Here is a 26,010-nt window from a genome sequence, read left to right on the forward strand (position 1 = left end):
AATACAAGCAATTATAAGAGAATATTATGGAAAACCATATGGCAACAAATTGGACAACGTGGGAAAATGGACAGATTTCTGGAAACATAGAAGCTACCAAAACTGAAACAGAAAGAAAAAGAAAATTTGAACAGACTGATAACCAGCAAAGAAATTGAATCAGTAATCAGTAAACTCCCACCAGACCAAAGTCCAGGGCCAGATAGCTTCAGAGGGGAACTCTACCAAACATTTAAAGAAGAGTTAATACCTATTCTTCTCAAACTATTCTGAAAAATAGAAAAGGACAGAAAACTTCCACGTTCATTCTATGAGGCCAGCATTACCCTGATACCAAAATTATATGAAGACTTCACTAAAAAAGAGAACTACAGACCAATACCACTAATGAACATGGATGCAAAAATTCTCAATAAAATGCTAACAAACTGAATCCAACAATACCTTTAAAAAATCATTCACCATGTTTGAGTGGGATTTATTCCTAGGTTGCCAGTGTGGCTCAATATCTGCAAATAAATCAGTGTGATACACCACATTAAGAAAAGAAAGGATAAAAACCATATGATCATTTTAATAGCTGCAGAAAAAAAATTTGACAAAGTACAACATCTATTCATGAAAAAAACCTCCAACGAAGTAGATTAAGAGGGAACATACCTCAACATAATAAAGGCCAGCTATGAAAAACCCATAGCTCATATCATCTCAATGGGGAAAAACTGAGAACTTCTCCTCTACAGTCAGGAACAAGACAGGGATGTTCATTCTCACTGTTATTTAAGATAGTACCAGAAGTCCTAGCCACAGCAATCAGTCAACAAAAAGAAATAAAAGGCATCTAAATCAGCAAGGAATAAATCAGACTTTCACTATTTGCAGGTGACATGACATTCTATATAGAAAACCCAAAAGACTCCACCAAAAAGCTGGTAGAACTGATACATGAATTCAGTAAAGTTGCAGGATACAAAATTAATGTACAGAAATCTGTTGCACTTCTATACATCAATAATGAAGCAGTAGAGAAATCAAGGAATCAATCCCATTCACAATTGTCCAAAAATGATAAGATCCTAGGAATAAACCTATCCAAAGAGGTGAAAGACCTGTACTCTGAAAACTATAAACACTGATGAAAGAAACTGAAGATGACACAAAGAAATCAGGAAGCATTCCATGCTCATGGATTCGAAGAACAAACATTATTAAAATGTCTTTATTACCCGAAGCAATCTACATATTTATAGTAATCCCTATCAAAACACCAAAAACATTTTGCACAGAGCTAGAACAAATATTCCTACAATGTGTATGGAGCTACAAAAGACCCCAAATAACCTTAGGTAAGAAAAGCAAAGCTGGAGGCATCACAGTTCCGGACTTCAAGTTGTATTACAAAGCTGTAATGATCACGATAGTGTGGTACTGTCACAAAAATAGACACACCGATCAATGAATGGAACAGAAGAGAAAACTCAGAAATGAACTCACTACTGTATAGTCAATTAATCTTTGACAAAGCAGGAGAGAATATCCAGTGGGAAAAAGACAGTCTCTTCAACAAATGGTGTTGGGAAAACTGGACAGCCACAAGCCGAAGAATGAAACTGACTTCCTTACACCATCCAAGAAAGTAAATTCAAAATGGATTGAAGACCTAAGTGCAAAACGTGAAACCACAAAAATCCTGGGGGAGAACACAGGTAGTAACCTCTTTGACATTAGCCATAGCAACTTCTTTCTAGATATGTCTCCTGAGGCAAGGGAAACAAAAGCAAAAATAAACTATGGGTGGTAGAGGGGTGTGCCTGGGTGGTTCAGGCAGTTAAACATCCCATTCTTGATTTTGGCTCAGGTCATGATCAGAAAGTTGTGAGATTGAGCCCCGCATCAGGCCACATGCTGGGCATAAAGACTGCTTAAGATTCTCTTTCTCCCTCCCCCTCTCTTTAAATAAATAAATAAATAAATTAATTAATTAATTGTGCCTCTCATCTTTTATTATTATTTAAGATTTTATTTATTTATTTGAGAGAGAGAGAGTACATGCGAGCAAGAGAGTGAGATAGAGAGCAAGAAAAAGAGCACAAGCAGTGGGGAGAGGCAGAGGGAGAGGGAGAAGCAGACTTCTCAGTGAGCAGGGAGCCTGACAAGGGGCTGGATCCCAGGACCCTGAAATCATGACTTGAGCCGAAGGCAGGTGTTTAACTGACTGAACCACTCAGGCTCTGCACTATCTCTCATCTTTTACAAAAATTTAGAAAACTACTGGGACTTCATCAAAATAAAAAGCTTCTGCACAGTGAGGGAAACAATCAACAAAACTAAAAGGCAATCTATAAGTGGGAGAAGTTATTTGCAAGTGACATATCTGATAAAGGGTTAATATCCAAAATCTATCAAGAATTTGTAGAACTCAACACCCAAAAAACCCCAAATAATCCAATTTAAAAATGGACAGAAGACATGAATAGACATTTATCCAAAGAGGACATCCAGATGGCCAACAGACACATGAAAAGATGCTCAACATCACTTATTTTTTTTAAAGATTTTATTTATTTATTTGACAGAGAGAAATAACAAGTAGATGGAGAGGCAGGCAGAGAGAGAGAGGGGGAAGCAGGCTCCCTGCTGAGCAGAGAGCTGGCCTTGATCCCAGGACCCTGAGGTCATGACCTGAGCCGAAGGCAGCGGCTTAACCCACTGAGCCACCCAGGCGCCCTCAACATCACTTATCATCAGGGAAATGCAAATTAAAATTACAATGAGATATCACCTTGCACCTGTGAGAATGGCTAAAATTTAAAAAAAAAACACAAGACAAATAGGTGTTGGTGAGGATGTGGAGAAAAATGAACCCTCGTGCACTGTTGGTAGGAGTGTAAACTGGTGCAGTCACTCTGGAGAACAGTATGGAGTTTCCTCAAAAAGTTAAAAAAAAAAAAACACCTACCCTCTGATCCAGCAACTGCACTACTGGTATTTACCCAAAGACTACAAAAATACTAATTCAAAGGAATACATACACTTCCATGTTTGTAGCAATATTGTTTACATTAGGAAAATTATGGAAACAGCCCAAATGTCTATCTACTGTTGAATGGATAAAGGAGTGTATATATTTACAATGGAATATTACTCAGCCATCAAAAAGAATGAAATCTTGTCATTTGCACAGGACATGAATGGAGCTAGGGTGTATTATGCTAAGTGAAATAAGTCAGAGAATGACAAGTACCATATGATCTCACTCATATGTGCAACTTAAAAGACAAATGAACAATGGACAAAAGGCAAACCAAGAAACAGACTCTTAACTATAGAGAACAAACTGATGGTTACCAGAGGGAAGCTGGGTAGGGGGATGGGTGAAACAGGTGATAGGGATTAAAGAGGGCACTTGCTGTGATGAGTACCAGGTGTGGTATGGAAGTATCAAAATCATTATATCATATGCCTGAAGCTAATATTACACTGTATGTTAACTAACTGGAATGTAAATAAAAACTTTAAAATGCAGTTATTAATCTAAGAGGAAGTATTATTGTAAAAATTATGTATCTCTGTTTCATTAGGGTTTTTTCTGGAGTATTATCTTGTTCTTTCATTAGGAACATATTCATTATTCTCTCATTTTGTTTTATTTTCTATGTTTGTTTCTATGAATTATATAGAACAATTACTTCTCCTGGTCTTGAAGTAAGGGTCTTCCACGGGACAGTCCTCTGTATAAACTGCCATCACTGCATTTTGTCTGGCTGGAGTTGGAGTGAGCATGGATTATAGATGTCGTGGGATGTGCTGTGTTGGGGCAGCCGGAGGTGGAGCAGATGTGGGTCAGGAGGTCCTAAGGAGCTCTGAGTGGCAGCTGACCAGGTGGGATGGCTGGAGCTGGAGTAAGTGTGGGCCAGGTATTCCCAGGGTGCCCCATGCTGGGGCTCCTATGGGAGGGCAGTTGGAGCTGGAACACTCAGGGGTCAGGGATTCCTGGGTGCTCTACCCAAGGGACATCCTGGTGGGGCAGCTGGAGCTGGATTAGGCATGGGCCAGCAGTATTCCAATGTGTACTATGTCAGAGTAACCCAAGTGGGAGAGTTGGGTCAGGGGCAGGCATGGGGGGAGGTTGTCTTAGAGTACATTGCACCAGGGGGCCTTGGTGGGATGGCTGGACCTGGGGCAGATGTGGGCAGGGGGAGCTGCCTTGGGGGTATGGCTGGAGCCGATGTGGGCTAAGGGCCTGAAGCTCACTGGAGGAACCCTGAAGGCTGGCTAGAGTACCTTTACCTGCTATCAACTTACTTAAAAATGTATCAGATGACCACCAAACAGAAAATTTCAGTTTAAATTCACTTAAAAATGTATCAGATAACCACCAAACAAAATTTCAGTTTAAATTCACTTATAGTTAGAAAAATGCTCATCACGTTTTCCACTGAAACACACAAGGCTCTGGATGTGGGATATCAGCCACACGGGGCTCACTCTCAGCAGGAGGATGGTGAGCTGTCCCAGGGACAGCAAGTCCAGAATCTGCCGCTTCTGCAACTCACCTGCCACTGCCCTATGGTCCCGGTGACTGATACGAAGTATTTCATTTCATTTTCACTACAACCCTGTCTGCTAGAGGACAATGATTATCATTAGGCCCATTAGGCCCATTGGGCAGTAGAAGCAGCTCAAGTGCAAAAGTGCTAGGTCATCTGCCCCAAGGTCACACTGCTGGCAACTGGAAGGATGGGGAAATATTTAAGCCAAGGCCTGCTGACTCCAATGTGCCCACACCCTGTGATACCGAATCCCATACAGGGTCAGTTCCTGATCTACAATATTCCTGTTTTCTATTGTCCTCAAAGCACTCAGGCTGAGGAGTGACCACATCTCATATGCATAAACTGAGCTTTTGCATTTTCTGGTGCACATCCAGGGCAATCTACATGGCCCTTCCTCTTCTGACAGAGATGAACACTCAAATTTACTCCCCCACCATCCCCTTCTTGGACACTGGAGACCAGGAGTGGATCCGGTCCCCCAGGGACTGACCATCTCAGGACCATTGACCTTTGGTCACCTCGGGTCCCAATCCCGCGGACCATGCCCTTGATTCCTCTTGCTGCCAATCATTTACAGACCAGCAGAAGCCACCCGTGGCTGGACTACAGGGACTGCCGGAGGACACTTTCCAAATTCCCTGTTACTGGCATGTCCCAGGCTCCTCATATCATGAATCCAGTGATGACAAATTACTACATCCAAGAGACAACCCTTATCTGCTTTCCACAGGAACTTTGAATAATGCCCAACACAGGCACACCTGTGCCACACCCCCATCAGGTTTCCAATCATCGGTCTTCCCAGACTGCCAATCACTGACCTACACAGTTTCTAAAACTGACTTACAGAGAGGTCAAACACTGACCATTCCTGAAGGATGTTATGGTTCCCACTCCAGAAACCAAACCAGTGTCCTTCATGAATGTTCATAGCAACTTTATTCTTATTAACCCCAAACTATCCAAACAACAGGTGACTACATAAACAACCTGTGGTACATCCATACAATGAAATACTATACTGCAATAAAAGGGAACAAAAAACCTGATACATGCAACTTCATAGAAGAATCTAAAAATCAGTATGCTGAGTGAAAGAAGCCTGAAAGAAAGGAGTACATACTGTATGATTCCATTTAAATGAGGTTCTAGAACAAAGACAACCCATAGCTATAGAAGTCAGAATAATGGTTGCCACTGGGTGGGGAAGATTGACTGGGAAGAGACCATAATGGAACATTCTAGAATGGTAGAAATGCCTTGGTCATTGGAGGTACAGGGGTCTATACATTTGTGAAAACTCAAAACACGATATACCTAATATGGAAGCATTTTAATGTACATAAATTATACTCCAATTTAAAAAATCAGAAATACAGTTTGTTACAGCAAAATAGTTTCTTGTATGCATGTCTATGTAAAATCTGTAGGATACTGACTCTTGGAAAATATCCGCTGGTGACCCATTGGAGATGGAAATCATGGGAAGAGATTGACAAATAGTCCTTACTTCTCCATCCTATTACATCCCTCACTCCCTGAGCAAAAAAAGATTTTTCTTGCATACTAACCAAATAAGTCATGGGGAACTGTGCATTTTAAAGAGTCCGTGAAGTGAAATGACCTCTTGCTAACTGTGAGAGACTTTCTAATATCATTCATTCAGCACATATATGTGGCACTAATCCTGGTGCAAGCATTGTCGTAGTCCTGGGTAGTTCTGTTGTAGTCTTCTCTCCCCAGCAAGCATCAAACAAAATTGGTCCATCCTCTCTACTCTGGCCACTGTCACGCTGGTCCCAGTGGCCTCAGGTGAAACTTCAGGTAGGGAGAGGATAACAGGAAGATCCCTGTGAATGTGAAGTTCTAAGAGCCGAATCTGTGAAAGCATTAATATGCTCCAGAGAAACAGACCTGTTTCCTCAAAAAGATGTATGAGTTGGTATTGTCCTGAGATAAATCCTGTGTTCTAAGTTTTGTCAACTTTTCTTTTATTGAGGGGTAATATACACAGTAAAGTGTATAATATGCTCAGATATTAAGTATAAGGTTTGATGGGTTTTTGACAACTCACTGAAATCAAGACATAAAATATTTCCCAGAGATCTCCCTCATGACAATTCTGGTCTATACACTGCCTCCCACTCAAGGTAACCACTATCCTGCTTCTTGTCACCATAGACTAGATTGACCTGTACTAGAGGTAATCACACAGTACAGAATCTTGCATATGGAGTCATCGAGTCATATGGAATCCATGTATCTGGAGTCAAATAATATGGAAGCTTTTGTGTCTGGTTTCTCTCACTCAGCAGAAGCCTTCTGAAATTCATCCATGTTGTATCAGTCAGTACTTTTGTTTCTTTTCTTTGCTGAATAATATTCCATTGTATGGCTATACCAAAATTTATCTACCCATCCACAAGTTGTTGGAAATTGGGACCGTTTTTCCCTATTATGAATGAATTCTCAGATTTACTAGATTCATTATGACTCCATCCTCGACTTCTTTCTTGTAGCCAAGGAGGGAAAACAGGAAGTCTGAAGTCACTGAAAGAGAAAGAAAGTGCAGCTTGAGAAGGAATGTGGCTGTGAAACTAGCCTTGGTCTTTGTGACTAATACAGGGGACCTAGCAAAACAAACAAACAAATAAGCAAGGTTTAACAAGTTTTTTTTTTTTAAACCAACTTCAGGAAAACAGAGCAGAGGTTTCTAGAATAGGCTCCCCACATAAGGTGCCGAAGTGAAGGGATTTCTTCACCCCACAGCACAGGACTTCTCTGATTTGTTATTGCATGGGTTGGACAGGAAGAGATCTTGGGCCCAGTTTCTTGTTCAGCTTATGAGAATAGAAAACATTAGAAAATGGCAAAGAGTCCAAGGATATAGGTGTGAGTACTCCAATACCCAGCTAGAGCATGATCCTGTCCAGTCTGTCCCAGGGCTTATATGACATCGCTCATGGGGGAGGCAATGAGGAGGAGGGAAAGCACATGGAGTGCCTCACTCTGCATAAATGGCCACAAGTGAGCATCCCTTCCACATCTTGCTATGATAAATATGTAATCTCTGTTGTACATATTGTGAAAACTTCATGAGACAACCCTGTTTTCCATGGCCCAGGACACTCATAAGTCCCCCATAGAAGAAGAGCACCTAGAAGGGTAATGGAACAGAGATACCCCTGAACATTGGCATTTCACGTAAGTAGGACAAGCTACAGAAATGAAAATGATAGGTAGAGAGAACTTTCCAACTTGTGCACTATTTAATTTATTCCCCCAGTAAATTCTCAAAAAATAGGGATTATTGCCATTTTACTGATCCAAAAGGTATAGCTTAGAGAATTTAGGTTATATGCCTGACTATAAATTCTGTGGTGGATCCATGATTACAACCAAAATTTTTTGACCCTAATGCCTTGTCTGCAGTGATACTTGAAGGGGCTTGCTACAGGCATCAAATCTGAGTTATTCTCTACCATCCTAGCAAGTGCTAGCTGTGATCAAGTGATACCAAGTGACAGCTGAGACAGGTAAATTGTGGTATCACATATTTCCCATTTTTTCCCTAGCATTTGCATCAAGTTTTGTCTTATATATTTTGAGACCATAGTGCATATGGTTCTAAAATTATGACTTTTTAGTGATTAGAGCTTTTTTAAACCATTATCCAGTTATTCTCTTTTAGTATTTTGACCATAATGTCTATATTGTCTGCTATTAATATAATTACACCATCCTTCGACTTTCAACTTTTCTGTCCTTATGTTTTAGATGTCTCCAGATTGTAACTTGCACTTTTTAAAAATCCCAGTGCCAATATTTATCTTTTAGCTGGTGAGTTTAGTCTATTACACTTACTGGGATTATTGACATGTTTGAATTTATTTCTACCATTTTATTGTATGCTCTCTATTTGTCCTATTTTTCTACTTGTATTTGCTTTTTCCCTTTATTTCTAGCCCTTTTTGGGCCAAACATTTTTGTTCTTAATTTTCTCTCATTCCATTTTCTCTGTTCTGATTTGTAAGTTGTTTGTGTTTATTCTTGTAAAGGCTATTTGAGCTTTCAAGAATTTATAACCACGGGGCGCCTGGGTGGCTCAGTGGGTTAAAGCCTCTGCCTTTGGCTCAGGTCATGATCCCAGGCATCGGGCTTTCTGCTCAGCGGGGAGCCTGCTTCCTCCTCTCCCTCTGCCTGCCTCTCTGCCTACTTGTCATCTCCGTCTATCAAATAAAAGATAAAATCTTTAAAAAAAAGAATTTGTAACCACATAAACGTTTGTGAATATTTTACCTGTATCAAAATAGTACAAAAAACTAGAAAATTTTAAATCCTGTCATGTTCATCTATTTGCAAAATACACCACAAAAACCTCAGTTCCCAGATAGTAAAGTAATGGAAAAAGAATGGTTAAAATGGTACATTTTATGTTATGCATATTTTGCCACAATAAAAAAGAATTAAAAAGATATACAAAATAAACAATAACAAAAAAGTTTGTACAGTTATACTTGATATTAATTGAAATACCGGTAAGGGCAAAAAAGAATTGCCATTTATGTTCATTGTCTCCAATTCCTATCCTTCAATTTTCTCTCTAACCCACTCCAATAAAGATTTTGCCCCTATAACTACTGATTCAGGTTTTGGCAAAGACACCAATGATCTTCATAAAGCTAAATTCAAAGGAAACTCATTTTACCTGACCTGTCAACATTGGATAAAGTTGATCCCTCTCTTCTTGAAACACATTAAATCACTTGCCTTCTTAGATATGATTTTTTTATGTCTCCTCTATTTCTCTTATTCCTCATGGGCTACTCTCTCAATCTCCTTTGCTGGTTACTCTTCATCTCTCCTACTTGCCAAAGTTAAAGTACCCCAGGGCACAGTCCCCAGGCCTCTTCTCTTTCCCATCTAGGCAGTATAGACATTTTAACAATGCTTATTCTTCCGATCCAAGAGCATGGAATGGTCTTCCATCTATTTGTGTCTTCTTCAATTTCTTTTATAAGTGTTCTGTAGTTCCTCGAGTACAGATCCTTTACCTCTTTGGTTAGCTTTATTCCCAGGTATCTTATGGTTCTTGGTGCTATAGTAAATGGAATCGATTCTCTAATTTCCCTTTCTGTATTTTCATTGTTCGTGTATAAGAAAGCCACTGATTTCTGCACATTGGCTTTGTATCCTGCCACATTGCTGAATTGCTGTATGAGTTCTAGTAGTTTGGGGGTGGAGTCTTTTGGGTTTTCCATATACAGAATCATGTCATCTGCGAAGAGAGAGAGTTTGACTTCTTCATTGCCAATTTGGATACCTTTTATTTCTCTTTGTTGTCTGATTGCTGTTGCTAGGACATCTATACACACTTTCTAGGTAATAGTACTTTAAAAAATGTTTTTATTTAAATTCAATTTAGTTAACATACACTGTATTATTAGTTTCAGGGATAGAATTTTGTGATTCATCAGTTGCATACAACAGCCCGTGCTCATTCCATCACTTGCCCTCCTTAATGTCCATCTCCCAGTTATTCCATCCCCCCACCCTCCTCCCCTCCAGCAACCCTCTGTTTGTTCCCTATAGTTAAGAGTCTCTTATGGTGGGACACCTGTGTGGCTCAACTGGGATTGAGTCCTGGGATTGAGTCCCAAATCAGGCTCCCTGCACAATGGGGAGCCTGCTTCTCCCTCTGCCCCTCCCCCTGCTTGTGCTCGCTCGCTCTCTCTCTGTCAAATAAACAATCATTCTCTAAAAAGTCTCTTATGGTTTGCTTCCCTCTCTGTTTTAATCTTATTTTATTTTTCCTTCCCTTCCTCTACATTCTTCTGATTTGTTTCTTAAATTCCACATATGAATGAAATCATATGGTATTTGTCTTTCTCTAACTGACTTATTTTGCTTAGCATAGTGACCTCTAGCTCCATCCACATCATGATAAATGGCAAGAGTTCATTCTTTTTGATAGCTGGGTAATATGCCAATATATTGGAATATATATATATATATATATATATATATATATATATAACATCTTCTTTATATATCCACCACCACATCCATCTTCTTTATATAGATACACACCAAATCTTCTTTATCCATTCATCTGTTGATGGACATCTGAGTTCTTTCTGTATTTTGGCTATTGTGGACATTGCTGCTATAAACATTGGGGTGCATGTGTCCTTTCAAATCACTATTTTTGTGTCCTTTGGATAAATATCTAGTAGTGCGGTTGCTGGGTCATAGGATGGATCTATTTTTAACTTTTTGAGGAACCTCCACACTGTTCTCCGGAGTGGCTGCTCTAGGTAATATCATTTAATCTCATGGCTTGAAGTACTATTTTTAGACCAAGACCTTTGAATTTATATCTACAGGTTTATATTTAGACTCTTGGAAAACTACACGCAGACATCTTTCACTTAGGTTCCGCGTAGGCATGTCTAACTTAACATGTTAACAACCAAGCTCCTTTCTCCCCACCAACACCATCCAAGACTGGTGTTCCCATAATCTCTTCTCTTAAGGAACTGAAAACTCTAATATTTTTATTTGCTCATGAGAGAAATACTTGGCCCCTTCTTCTGTGTTGTTCTTGACTTCTTTTTTTTCCCTCCAACATGCCACATCCAACCCATCAGAAAAACTATCATGTCTGTCTTCAAAATTTATCCAGAATCCTACAACTTATTGCCCCCATCCACTGCTGCCGCCATCATACAAATCACCATTATCTCTCACGTGGATTTCGTAAGGTCATAAAGGTGGAGTGCTCATGAGTGGGATCAGTGCCTTTATAAGAGTCATGAGAAACCTTGCTTCCTCTGTTCTGCTTTCAGCCATGTGGGGATACAATGAGAAGTCAGTCGTGTAATTCAGAAGGGTGCTCTCACTAGAACCTAAGTATGCTGCCTCCCTGATCTTGGACTTCCCGCCTCCAGAACCGTGAGAAAGAAATTTCTGTTGTTTATAAGCCACTAGCTTATGGTATTTTGTTATAGCAACCCAAGCAGACTAAGATTATCCTTGTGAGTATAAGATAGCTCCTCCAACCATGGCATTGTGCCCACTTTCCTGACAGGGGAAAAAAAATATATATGGGAAAGGGCAAAGAAAAAATGTGACGAGAATAAGCCTGATGATACAATTCTATTTTTAGGATTTTCCTTGAAGTACCAAGTGATCTGTGCCAATTTCTCATTGGCCAGAATTGTGGTTCTTATGCTGCAAAAAATGACTGGGAGTTTATTCATAATAACACGCAGTACTAGGCTGAGAAAAATCAGTGTTCTCTAAGCATGGAAAAAGAGGAGAATGGTTAATAGGTAAGTAGCTAGAAGCATTTGCCATACTAGAACAGACATCAAGTCCTAAAAAATAACAAAGAGTCAATTTAATGAAGATAATGTTCTTTATACAGTTTGATATTACAAAACAAAAATGTAATTGAAATATACATATATCAAAGAGCACATAAAATTTGAGATAACTTAAGTCATCATTATGGAAATTTGACATTTGGAATGAAACCCTTTTTTTAAAAAATATTTTATTTATTTATTTGTCAGAGAGAGAGAGAGCAAGAGCGAGCACAGGCAGAGTGGCAGGCAGAGTCATAGGGAGAAGCAGGCTCCCTGCGGAGCAAGGAGCCCGATGTGGGACTCGATCCCAGGACGCCGGGATCATGACCCGAGCCGAAGGCAGCTGCTCAACCAACTGAGCCACCCAGGCGTCCCATGAAACCCTTTTTAAAAAAAAGATTTTATTTATTTACTCGAGAGAGAGAGAATGATAGAGAGCATGAGAAAGGGGAGGGTCAGAGAGAGAAGCAGCCTCTGGGTCGAGCAGGTAGCCCAATGCGGGACCGGATCTGGAAACTTCAGGATCATGACCCGAGCTGAAGGCAGTCTCCCAACCAAGTGAGCCACGCAGTCGCCCTGGTATGAAATCCTAATGAAAATGATACATAATAAGTCTTGTGTGTTGTAGCTGAAGAGTTAGTTAAAGGGTTGTTTATAGTCTTAAATGTTTACATTGCAAAAGAAGAAAAATTAATGACCTAGTGGTCCATTCTGAAGGTGAGATGCTGACAAAAACAATTACATTCATATAAAACAATTACATTTATTTATATAAAAACATTTCTTACATTTATTTATGTAAATATATATTTATATATAAATTATATAAATATATTTTATATATTGTTTATTTATATAAATATAAGTTATTTATAAATCTATATTTATAATGTATAAATTTGCATATAAATTTATATATTTTATATGTTTTTATATATTTATATATAAATATTTATTTTATTTTTATATTTATATATAAATATCTTATTTTATATATCAATATATTACATGTTAATTCATATATTATATATTTATACATTAAATATTATATAACATAATGTTATGATATAATAATATATAACATTGTTATATATTATATATAAATATATAATATATATTTATATGTGAATATAGTAGATATTTTTATATAAATATATAAAATAAATATAACATATAAATATATATTTATATATGAGTATCTATATTTTGCATTTATTACATTTATTTATTTAAAAAATTACATTATAACATTTACAAGGTCTCTCTCCCATTTTAAATTCTCATGTGCAACAGGAATTGAAAGCCTCTATAGTTTCCTTCCCTTATGAGTTCTCCTGTGTTTCTTGAGGGAAGAGGAATTACCAAAGTTTTTCTCACAAATTTTGCATTCATAGGGTTTCTCCCCAGTGTGTATTAATCCTGAGCCCTCAAACTGAAATCTGTTCCACGCCAGTTATACTCATAAGGTTTTTATCTAGTGTAAATCTTCATGCTTTCCCAAATTCATGGCATTTTCATAGGCCTTCACCCTGGTATTTATTCTCTTGTGCTGAGTGAAGTTAGAGCTCATGTGGAAAACTTCAAAAATCATTATATTCATTGGGTTTCTCTTCAGAACAGTCTCTCCTATTGATGAAGAGATGAGTGATAACTGGAGACATTCTTCTATTCATTCCCTTCATTGGAGTTCTGTCCTTCTGTTATGTCTATGATGGACATTATATTTTTTAATGATTTCCTCTGCATGTATATGGCTCCTGCCTTAAATTTTTTTCCAAGTTGAAAGGGTAATTCTTCTTCAGTAAGGCTCTATTATGCCCATTATTTTCATACAGAGATTTTATAATTGTTTATGGCTGAATTATTTTATAAACACTCGATATCTGTGTCAAATTAATGGAACTACATATGTGAATTTTCAGTAAAAATGTGTTTTAAGCTAAGTTTATAAGATTCATAGTATATTTCCTGGTTTCTCCTGAGTGAATTCCAGTGCTTAAATGACTTCCCCAGTTCTTAGAAGGTGTATTAGTTTCCTGTTGCCTCTTTCACAAATTACCACAAACTTAGTGGCTTAAAACAACACAAATTGATTACCTTACAGTTGTGGAGGTCAGTAGTCTGAAGTTGGTTTGACTGGGGCTAAAATCAAGGTTTTGGCATGGCTCATTCTTTCTGGAGGTTCTGAGGGGAGAACCCGTTTTCTTACCTTTTCCAGCTTGTAGTGGCTGCCTGTGTACCTTGGCTTGCAGACCCATCCTCCCTCTTCAATGCCTGCTTCTGTCATCACGTCACCTTCACCTCTTCTGTAGTTAAATCTCCCTCACCTTCCCTCATATAAAGGCATTGGTCATTACATTTAGGTGCACGGGGATAATCCAGTATATTCTCTCCATCCCAAGATTCTTAACTTAATCACATCTCCGAAGTCTTTTCTTTCTTTTCTCCTTCCTTCCTTCCTTCCTTCCTTCCTTCCTTCCTTCCTTTCCTTCTATCTTTCTTTCTCTCTCTCTTTCTTTCTTTTGCTATCTAAGGTAACATTCACAGGCTCCAGGAATAAGCACCTGGATTTTGACGGGGGCAGGGGTGGGGGGGAGCAGCCAAAGATGAATTTTTCTAATTCAGGGCCTTTCCAGGATTCTCTTAATGCAAAGGACCAAGAATCACTGCATGTGATTCTTAACCATGTTCAGGTCGTTGCATGGCTGGTTTCTAAATAAGTCCTGCTGAGAGGTTGACCCCGGGTGCTTAAGTAGAGCCTCAATCTTAAACAAACCTGACAAACATTTAAAACATGGAAAAAGAAATGCCAGGATGAAGACTCAAAAGTCAGTGCAGGGGTCAAAAGGTATAAACTTACAGTTATAAAATAAGTAAGTCATGGGGATGTCATGCACAAAAAAAAAGTCAGTGTGGCCAATATAGATTTCTTCCAAATTCAGAATACAGAACCTATATTGGGGGGGGGGGGATACAATCATGAGCAAAGGCCGACTTGGAGAACCTAGGCTGTATGGGCATATTGGCAATGACAGGGATAAGGTGGAGACATTTTAGGTAATTTACTAACAATGACTCTATGACAGTTGAGACTGAGGTTAACAAAAAGAAATTTTTCTCAGAAATCGCCAGTAGAGAGAAATCGATTAAGAGCCCATACGAAAGTGTTAAATTTAAAGAACATAAATAGGTCTCTCACTGAGATTAAGCTGAGCTTGCATGGTTGATGTCCTGCTCTTTCAGGAGAAAAAATGGGAACATTTCTTTGTAGTCCCTCCCTACCCACAAGAAGCCCAGAGACCTGGCAAAACATGGTCAGGAATTCAGTTTCAGGAAACTCCCAGCCAGGCAAAAGATAAATGTCTACCTGATGTCTACCTTTTGGAGAGAGATAAAATTCTTATTCACTTGCCACAGATTTTTCATCAACCCAGACATCATTATTTCCTCCCCTGTGTCTTTTTCAGGAGATGGGCTGCTGAGACAGTGAAGCCAAGAGAACCCAGGTTTCCCACATTTCACAGTCATAAGCCTGGATGCTGCCACACTCTAATTTTGAGCTCTTCCTTTCTCCCTACACAGTCACACACTGCTGTCATAAGAATTCAGGACAGTGGAGGGATGCCTGGGTGGCTCAGCTCTTGATTTTGGCTCAGGTCATGCTCTCAGGTTGGTAGGCTTCTCTCTCTCTTCCTCTCCCTCCCCCCCAACTAAAAAATTAACCATGGACCTCTGGGTGGCTCAGTCGGCTAAGGGATCGATCCCCACATTGGGCTCCTTGCACAGCGGGGAGCCTGCTTCTCCCTCTGCTGCTGTTCTCCCTGCTTGTGCACTCTCTCTCTCTCTCTGACAAATAAATAAAATCTTTTTAAAAATTAAAAATTAACTTAACATTTTTTTAATTAAAAAAAAGAATTCAGGGTAGTCATGTCTCACCCAGCATCAGAAAAGAGGACTCTGAGTCTTGCTGTCCATGAGGAAGAGATTAACAGTTCCAGATTAAAGACTATGGACTCTGAAAAACAATCTGAGGCGTTTGAAGTGGGAGGGGTGGGAGGTTGGGGTACCAGGTGGTGGGTATTATAGAGGGCACGGACTGCATGGAGCACTGGGTGTGGTGAAAAAATAATGAATACTGTTATGCTGAAAATAAATTAAAAATAAATTTGAAAAAATTAAAATGCTTTAATAATAATAAAAAAAAGAATATATAGCTGTCAGGTCAACCTCATACCCCTCCCCATGCCCCCCCCACCTTGATCAGGTGGTAGTATCTGTCCTCTTGTTTTGCCACCAATCATCAGCCAGTAGTAATGCAACCTCTTGGACTTCTGGTGATTACTGTTCCCAGGGTTGACCACCAGCCTCTCACAGAATACTCCAGGAATACTGGCCGGAGAGCTATGCTGAAATTTGCTGCTGCTACTGGAGCCGCTCCTGTTGCCGGCTGCTTCACTCCTGGAACATTCACTAACCAGATCCATGCAGCCTTCCGAGAGCCCAGACTTCTCGTGGTTACTGATCCCAGGGCTGACCACCAGCCTCTCACAGAGGCGTCTTATGGTAACCTGCCAACCATTGCTCTGTGTAACAGACTCTCCTCTGCGCTATGTGGACATTGTCATCCCTTGCAACAACAAGGGAGCTCGCTTTGTGGGTCTGATGTGGTGGATGCTGGCCAGGGAAGTTCTGCGCCTGTGTGGCACCATTTCCCATGAACACCCGTGGGAGGCCATGCCTGATCTCTACTTCTACAGAGATCCTGAAGAGACTGAAAAGGAAGAGCAGGCCGGTGCTGAAAAGGCTGTGACCAAGGAAGAACTCCAGGGTGAATGGATGGCTCCAGCTCCTGAGTTCACGGCTACTCAGCCTGAAGTTGCAGACTGGTCTGAAGTCGCGCAGGTGCGCTCTGTGTCTGCTCAGCAGTTCCCTCTGAAGACTGGAGCGCCCACTGCTCGGGCCACTGAATGGGTAGGAACAACCACTGAGTGGTCTTAAGCTGCTCTTCCACAAACGCAAACAAAATGGAAATAACGTTGATGGAAAATAAACAGTTTGTAAAAGTCGAAAAAAAGTCAAGTACTCTACTATATTCATATTATTTTAAAGTGCCATTACCTCGCTATGTGCTAGAGATCCCTCTGAGAACTAACCTGCATTTGTCCATTTAACTCTCTTAATTCTGCCAACTGCATATTATTTCTCCCACGTAATAGCTGGGGAAACTTGGGCACAGAGTTGATATTAACCTAAAACAGGGTTATTAACATGACCTGTGGGAAAGTGGCTGAGTCGGGATTTGAATGCAGGTCGATAGGGCTCCAAAGCCTAAACTCTCCCAAGCACTACGCTTCTCTGGAAAAAAAATAACACAAAAACTAAGTTTTGGAATTATTGGGGATGATACTATTCCTTAATACACCTGGGAGATAGTCGTACAGTGTTGCTAATCCACGTGTGCTGTGCGAACCAACAGCGTGACCTGGGAACATGGTAGAAATGAAGAATCTTGAGTCCCAATCCAGACCTCCTGAATAAAAACGAGCAATATCCTAAACAAAGATCCTCGGGGGTTTCAGGTGCACGGGCTGGAGAAGCGTTGGCTAGAATTTGGCTAGAATTCCGCTGTGCACCGCAAAGGGCTAGCTAATGAAAGGTTCCATTCCACGCACATACCCTGGAGCTCCTCCTGCTGGCAAAACACCTGTGTTTCAGCGCCCAGCGCCCCGCCCCCCGCCCCGGCCGGCCTGCGTTTAGGCCTCTATCTCTGGCTCACTCGTTTATTAAATCCATTCAACTATCTCGATACATAGCACTGAGGATTCATCAGTGAATGATCACAAACCAGAGCAGAAGTGGAGAAGTTACATTCTATTGGTGGACGGCAGAAATTGGACTGATTGCAAATTATATGCTGGGTGGTGTTAAACTCTGTTGGAAAAACAAAGCAGGCTGAGGAAGTGAGGCGTCCAAGAGTATCGGTACAGAGAGGCAGGACTGATTCTGAGCCAGATAAGATAAAGAAATATCTTTCTGGGCAGAAAGACAAATAACCATCACACAGAGCACTATAAATTGAGACCTGATTTGCTCAAAAAACAAAACAAAACTAAATCCCCAAAGCATTAGAAAGAACTAGAATGTAATGGTTTTACAAAATATCAGGAGAGATTTTTTTGATGTTGGTCTACTTTGACTTGCCCTAACTGAGAGGTGCTGGAGCCAGATAGTTCTTGACCCTTCCCATCTGCACAGGACAGAACTTGAGTCTCCTTTAAAGATGAAGGCGGGGGGCAGGACACTAACTGTCTAAAGAGTCACCATGCAAAAAATATCCTCTACTGGGGCTCCTGGGTGGCTCAGTTGGTTAAACGACTGCCTTCTGCTCCAGGCGTGATCCCTGGGTACCGGGAGCGAGTCCCACATGGGGCTCCCTTCTCTGCGGTGGGTGGCCTGCTTCTCCTTCTTCCTCTGCTGCTCCAACTGCTGGCACTCTCCTGCTCTTTTGTTGTATCAAATAAATAAATAAAACTTCTAAAAACAAACCCAAACAACCCATAAAACCCACAAAACACCTTCTTACTGTTATCCCTTTCCTCATACTCATAATCTAGTCTAATCAAGAGAAAAACGTCAGACATACCCAGATTGGGGGACATTCTACAGGACATCTGGCCAGTACTTCACAAGGCTGTCAAGATCATGAAAGACAAGGAGGGAGTGAGAATCTGTCACAGACCACAGGAGACTGAGGAGACATGACAACTAAATCCTGTATGGTACCTGGACTGGATTCTAGAACAGAAAAAGAACATCAGTGGAAAAAACTGGTGAAATCCAAATAAAGTTTTGAGTTTTGTTACTAGCAGTGTATCAGTTTGGGTTTATTTGCTTTTGTTTTGTTTCGTTTTAAATTCAATTAGCCAACTTATAGTACATCATTAGTTTCATATATAGTGTTCAATAATTTATCAGTTGCATATAACACCCAGTGCTCATCCCATCATGTACAGTCCTCTGCCCTGTTTCTTATATTCCACATATGAATAAAACCATATGATAATTGTCTTTCTCTGACTGACTTATTTCACTTACAGCATAATACCCTCTAATTCCATCCACATCAGTGTAAATGGTAAGTATTCATCCTTTCTGATGGCTGAATAATATTCCATTGTGTGGGGGGGTGTATCACATCTTCTTTATCCTTCATCCGTTGAATAATTATTTCATTTTTGGAAAAATACCATGGAAATGCAAGATCTTAATAATGAGAGAAATTGGGTAAGGGATACACGGAAACACTTCCTATTATCTTTGCACCTTTTTTGGAAATCTAAAATGATTCCAAATTAAAGAATTTTTATCTTTTTTTAAAAAGTATTTTATTTACTTACTTGGTACAGAGAGAGACTGAGAGAGAGAGAGAGAGCACAAACAGGAGGAGTGGCAGGCAGAGAGAGAGGGAGAAACAGGCTCCCCACCAAGGAAGGAGCCTGGTGTGAGGCTCAGTCCCAGGACACTGGCATCACGACCCAAGCCAAAGGTAGACGCCCAGCCCAACCGAATGAGCCCCCCAGGTACCCCCTCCTTTTCTTTCTTTCTTTCTTTTTTAAGATTTAATTTATTTATTTGACAGAGAGAGACAGAGAGAGAGAGGGATTTTTAAAAATTTCAGTTCAAAGACTGGCAAAAGGTTGAAACTTGTTGAAGTTGAACAGTAAGTGCAAGACAGAGTTATTGTACTATTTTCTCCACTTTGATGTATATTTGAGATTATCCCTCATTAAAAAAAAAATTTAAAGAAAAATGAGCTCGTTCTGAACAAAGGGAGAGGAAAATCAACCTGAAAATAAAATGAAAAGGGAGAAATAACTACATGTAACATTTACTTTAAAAGATGTATAGAGAGGTGCGCAGGTGGCTCAGTGGGTTAAAGCCTCTACCTTCGGCTCATGTCATGACCTCAAGGTCCTGGAATCGAGCCCCATGGGGCTCTTTGCTCAGCAGGGAGCCTGCTTCCCCCCGCCCCCTGCCTGGCTCTCCACCTACTTGCGATCTCTCTCTCTGTCAAATAAATAAATAAAATCTTTAAAAAAAAAGATGTATAGAATATTGTAAACAATTTCACATTAATTCAAAACTTAGCTGATATCATTGAATCTACATTAACATCATAGCATCACTAAAGATGGGGTAACAGACATTATGTCTATCAACAAGAATACAAGACAATAGGAAGCCCACGATACCACACATGAAGCGTGATAAAAAAAAATTAATTTAAATTTAATCTAGCATCCAGAGCTAGGTCACATTTACAAGAAATACCGAGAATGGAAAAACAAATTCAAAGACTCCATGATGAAAAAAGTCAGTTGAATCCAGGTTATGGGACATTCTACTAGACCTGATAACCAGAATTCTTTACAAAATCAATTTCATTAAAAAGGAGAGGAAACTGTTATGACTGGAAACATAACAGCCGAATACAAGGTATGAACTTTTTTTCCTATATCCCTGCCCTCTTTCCCCTGGATTATTTCAAAGCAAATTCCAGACACCCTATACTTTCTTCTTAGTTATGTTTTATGTTACTCCTCCAAATAAGGGCACCTTTGAAAATAATATCATTACCACACCTAAAAAATTTATAATCCCAGATTATCAGCAAGTGTCTAGTGTTCAAATGTCCCCATTTGTATTATACATTTTTAAATGAATGGTTTGAATCATGATGCAAATAAGTCTCACATGTTATAGTTAGGTGATATATTTCTTAAATTTCTTAATTTATGTACTCCTTATCCACCTCTTTTATCCCTCCTTGTATGTATTTGTTGATGAAAAGAGATAGTTTTGAAGACCTTCAATGAATGTATTTGGAATGGATTTCCAAACGCACCCCACAGTATTAGTTTATATGTTCCTCTGTTTTCTACATTTCTGGTCAATTGGTGGGTAGATCTATTGATAAGATTCTGATTCAATTTTCTGTCATTTATGTCATTTATGCTTCAGAGGTGGTGTGACCAATGTGCTTTCTTCAAGTTGGGATGTTAGGCTGTCTGTCATTTTTTTTTTTTAAAGATTTTATTTATTCGACAGAGAGAGATCACAAGTAGGCAGAGAGGCAGGCAGAGAGAGAGGAGGAAGCAGGCTCCCCACCGAGCAGAGAGCCCGATGCGGGGCTCGATCCCAGGACCCTAGGATCATGACCTGAGCTGAAAGCAGAGGCTTTAACCCACTGAGCCACCCAGGCTCCCCTGTCTGTCATTTTTTGGTGATTTTATTAGTAATTGGTAGTTATTGCCTAATAACATTAACTCACAATGGTTTACAAAATAATGATATTCTATCACTCTTCTTCACTTGTTATAAAAGTACTTTTATGAAGAAAGGCTTTCTCTCATCAACTGCTAGCTTTGATCAAAAATGATACGAAAAAGCAGAATAAATGTTTGATTCTTTCCCTGTATTTAAGCAAATTTTAAATTAATGAAATGGTTTATAAGCATTTCTAAATGTGACATAGGAGTTGTTTTTATATCAATATGAACTCCTGGATTTAAACATATTTAATGTGCCTTGAACCATTGCAGTTATCCCTAATGATGCTCAAATTGTCCCATCTTTCACCAGTGGAAGCTTCTTCAGTTGGTTTCTGAGTTATTTTGACATGACAATAGTAGTCTTTGAAAGCTTCCTAGCCAGCTGGAATAACATGATGGTCCGATACAATTTTATACACTTCCTTTTACAGTCATAAAATCACTCCCTGATTGCTTTTAGTGAGTAATGGTATATATAGGCTCCCATCCAGATACTGGGAATGCTCAAGGCCACTGCATTGACCATTGCTTCTAAGTCTTTTCCATAAACAGAGCTAGGAAATAACTACTTTTTAACCATAAAAGACATCATGATTCACATTGATACTTGTTTATATTTTTTACCTTAATTTAAGTGTAGTAAACATATAGTGTTATGTTTTAGGTGTACAATATGGTGATTCAATACTTCCATATTTACTCAATGCATATCAGTTTAAGTGTACTCTTAATCCCCTTCACCTATGTCACCCATTCCCCCACCTACCTCCCCTCTGGTAACCATCAGTTTGTTCTCTATAATTAAGAGACTGGTTCTTGGTTTGTCTTTTGTTTCTTTCCTTTGTTCATTTGTTTTTTTCCTAAATTCCACATGGGAGTGAAATCATATTTGTCTTTCTCTGACTGACTTATTTCCCTTAGCATTATACTCTCTAGCTCCATCCACGTCATTGCAAATGGCAAGAGTTCATTCTTTTTATGGCTGAATACTATTCCATTGTGTGTGTGTGTGCATGTGCGCACATGAGTGTGTGTGTGTGTGTGTGTGTGTGTATACCACTTTATCCATTCCTCTATCTGTGGACACTTGGGCTGCTTCCATAGTTTGGTTATTATAAATAATGCTGCAATAAATTTAGGAACGCATACATACCTTTGAATTAGTGTTTTTGTATCTTTTAGGTAAATACCCAGTAGGCTGATTACTGGATCATAGAGTAGTTCTATTTTAAATTTTAATTTTTAAAAAAATTTTTAATTTTGACGAACCTCCATACTGTTTGCCACAGTGACTGCATCAGAATTGCATTCCCACCTACAGTGTGCGTTCATTTTCCTCCACATCCCTGCCAACACTTGTTTCTTGTGTTGATTTGTGTCATTCTGACAGGGATGCGGTGATATTGTAGTTTTGATTTGCATTTACCTACTAGTAAGTGATGTTGAGCATCTTTTCATGTGTCTGTTGGCCATTTATATGTCTTCTTTGGAGAAATGTCTGTTCATCTCTTCTGCTTATTTTTTTTTAAAGATTTTTATTTATTTATTTGACAGAGAGAGATCACAAGTAGGTAGAGAGGCAGGCAGAGAGAGAGGAAGGGAAGCAGACTCCCTGCTGAGCAGAGAGCCCGATGTGGGACTCGATCCCAGGACCCTGAGATCATGACCTGAGCCGAAGGCAGCGGCTTAACCCACTGAGCCACCCAGGCGCCCTCTTCTGCTTATTTTTAATTGGATTATTTGGTGGGGTTTTTTGGTGTGGAGTTTTATAAATCATTATATATTTTAAATACTAACTGATTATCAAATCATTTGCAAGTATTTCCTCCCATTCAGTGGGTTGTCTTTTAGTTTTATTGGTTATTTCCTTTGCTGTATGGATGTTTTTTGTTTGATGTAGTCCTAATAGTTTATTTTTGCTTTTATTTCCCTTGTTTTAGGAGACATATCTAGAAAAATGTTAAGACTGGTTTTGTGGGCTGATATGTGATCTATTCTGGGAAATGTTCCATGTACATTTGAAAAGAATGTGTATTCTGCTGTTTTAGAATGGAATGTTCTGAATGTACCTGTTATATCCACCTGAGTGTGTCACTCAAAGTCATTGTTTCCTTTTTTTATTTTCTGTTTGGATGATCTGTCCATTGATATAAGTGGGATGTTAAGATACTCTACTATTATTGTATTATGGTTGATTAGTTCCTTTACTTTTGTTATTAACTGTTTTATGTATTTGGGTGCTCCCAGGTTGGATGCATAAATATTTGTAATAGTTATATCTTCTTGTTGGATTGTCCCCTTATTAAGTATAAAGTGTCCTTCTTTGTCTCTTGTTGAGTCTTTTTAAAAAGTCTATTTTGTCCAAAGTAAGGATTGCAACCCCAGCTTTCTTTTGGAACTTGTTTTCATTTGTGGAACATAAGGAATAGCATGGAGGACATTAGGAGAAGGAAAGGGAAAATGAAGGGGGAGGGAATCGGAGGGACAGATGAACCATGAGAGACTATGGACTCTGAGAAACAAACTGAGGGTTTTAGAGGGGAGGGGGCTGGGGAAAGTGGTTACCCCGGTGACAGGTATTAAAGTGAGCATGTATTGCCTGGAGCATTAGGTGTTATATGCAAACAATGAATCATGGAACACCACATCAAAAACTAATGATGTACTTCAATATGGGAAAGGAATCCATCAAAATCCTTAAGGAGAACACAGGCAGCAACCTCTTCGACCTCAGCCACAGCAACTTCTTCCTAGGAACATCACCAAAGGCAAAGGAAGCAAGGGCAAAAATGAACTATTGGGACTTCATCAAGATCAAAAGCTTGCACAGCAAAGGAAACAGTTAACAAAACCAAAAGACAACTGACAGAATGGGAGAAGATATTTGCAAACGACATATCAGATAAAGGGCTAGTATCCAAAATCTATAAAGAGCTTAGCAAACTCAAAACCCAAAGAATAAATAATCCAATCAAGAAATGGACAGAGGACATGAACAGACATTTCTGCAAAGAAGACATCCAGATGGCCAACAGACACATGAAAAAGTGCTCCACACTACTCGGCATCAGGGAAATACAAATCAAAACCACAATGAGATCCCACCTCACACCAGTCAGAATGGCTAAAATTCACACGTCAGGAAATGACAGATGCTGGTGAGGATGCAGAGAAAGGGGAACCCACAACCCACACTATTGGTGAGAATGCAAGCTGGTGCAACCACTCTGGAAAACAGCATGGAGATTCATCAAAAAGCTGAAAATAGAGCTACCTAACAACCCAGCAACTGCATTACTGGGTATTTACCCTAAAGATACAAACATAGTGATCCAAAGGGGCATGCACACCCAAATGTTTATAGTAGCAATAGCCAACCTATGGAAAGAACCTAGATGTCCATCAACAGATGAATAGATAAAGAAGGTGTGGTATAATATATACAATGGAATACTATGCAGACATCAAAAGAAGTGAAAACGTGCCATTTGCGATGATATGGATGGAACTAGAGGGTATTTATGCTTAGCGAAAGTCAATCGGAGAAAGACAACTATCATATGATCTCCCTGATATGAGGAAGTGGAGATGCAACGTGGGGGGTTTGGGGGGTAGGAAAAGAATAAATGAAAAAAAGATGGGATCGGGAGGGAGACAAACTGTAAGACTCTTAATATCATGAAACAAACTGAAGGTGGCCGGGGGGAGGTGGGTAAGGAGAGGGTGGTGGGGTTATGGACATTGGGGAGGGTATGTGCTATGGTGAGTGCTGTGAAGTGTGTAAACCTGGCGATTCACAGACCTGTCCCCCTGGGGCTAATAATACATTATATGTTTATTAAAAAATAAATAAAAAATCTTAAAAAAAACTAATGATGTACTCTATGGTGCCTAATATAACATAATAAAAATAAATTTAAAAATAATAAAAAATAAGGATTTTATTTATTTACTTGAGAGAGGAGGGAGGGAGAGAGAGAGAGAACATGAGCATGGGGAGAAACAGAGGAGGAAGAAGGGAGCCCAGTGTGGGGCTCAATCCCAGAACCCTGAACTGAAGGCAGATGTTTAACTGACTGAGCCACCCAGATGCATCCCCTGCTTTTTTTGACATCCATTTGCATGAGCGATGTTTCTCCATCCCCTCACTTCCCATGTGCAGATGTCTTTGGTCTGAAATGATGGGTCTTGCTTTTTTTATCCATTCCATTACCTGATGTCTTTTAATGGTTTGCAAAGCCTAAAATATTTATTCTCTCATCCTTTTACAGAAAAAAGACCACAGAGGATTGGTTAGAATATTTAATTCCATACATTAAATATATGGCTTCATTACTAACATTCTATATAGTATCTGACTAAATTATGCCCATTATCTATTAGAATCAAGTTATAAAGATAGTCATAATTTAGTCTGATTAGCATAAATTCAGCAGACTAATTAATAATAGTTCAGAAAGCATATATTTCTACTATATATTATACACAATCATCATTGCACTATATGCCTGTGATTCTAAATAATCCTTTCGTATCATCCATAAACAAATTTGTTTTCAAAGGTGGTTTGGCAGTAATCCGAAATATTTTACTTTATAAAATCAAACGTTCATTATTTTTAGGGGCACCTGGGTGGCTCAGTCGGTTAAGCATCCTACTCTTGATTTCAGCCCAGGTCTTGATCTCAGGATCGTGAGTTCAAGTCCCGCCATGGGCTCCAAGCTGGGCATGGAGCCTACTTAAAATAATAAA

At 39.3% G+C, this 26,010-nt stretch overlaps 1 protein-coding gene across 1 annotated transcript; it reads left to right on the plus strand.

The window, feature by feature from the left end:
- Positions 1-16,448: 16,448 nt before the first annotated feature.
- LOC123388595 (40S ribosomal protein SA-like) lies at positions 16,449-17,000 on the plus strand. Its single transcript, XM_045068419.1, has one exon. It carries the CDS (start codon positions 16,487-16,489, stop codon positions 16,922-16,924), a length of 438 nt encoding a protein of 145 aa, XP_044924354.1. The 5' UTR covers positions 16,449-16,486; the 3' UTR covers positions 16,925-17,000.
- The last annotated feature ends 9,010 nt before the right edge of the window (positions 17,001-26,010 follow it).

This window comes from Mustela putorius, unplaced genomic scaffold (genome assembly GCF_011764305.1).
Source record: "Mustela putorius furo isolate JIRA1106 unplaced genomic scaffold, ASM1176430v1.1 tig00003903_pilon_pilon_pilon, whole genome shotgun sequence".
In the NCBI taxonomy this organism is placed as follows: Eukaryota; Metazoa; Chordata; class Mammalia; order Carnivora; family Mustelidae; genus Mustela; species Mustela putorius.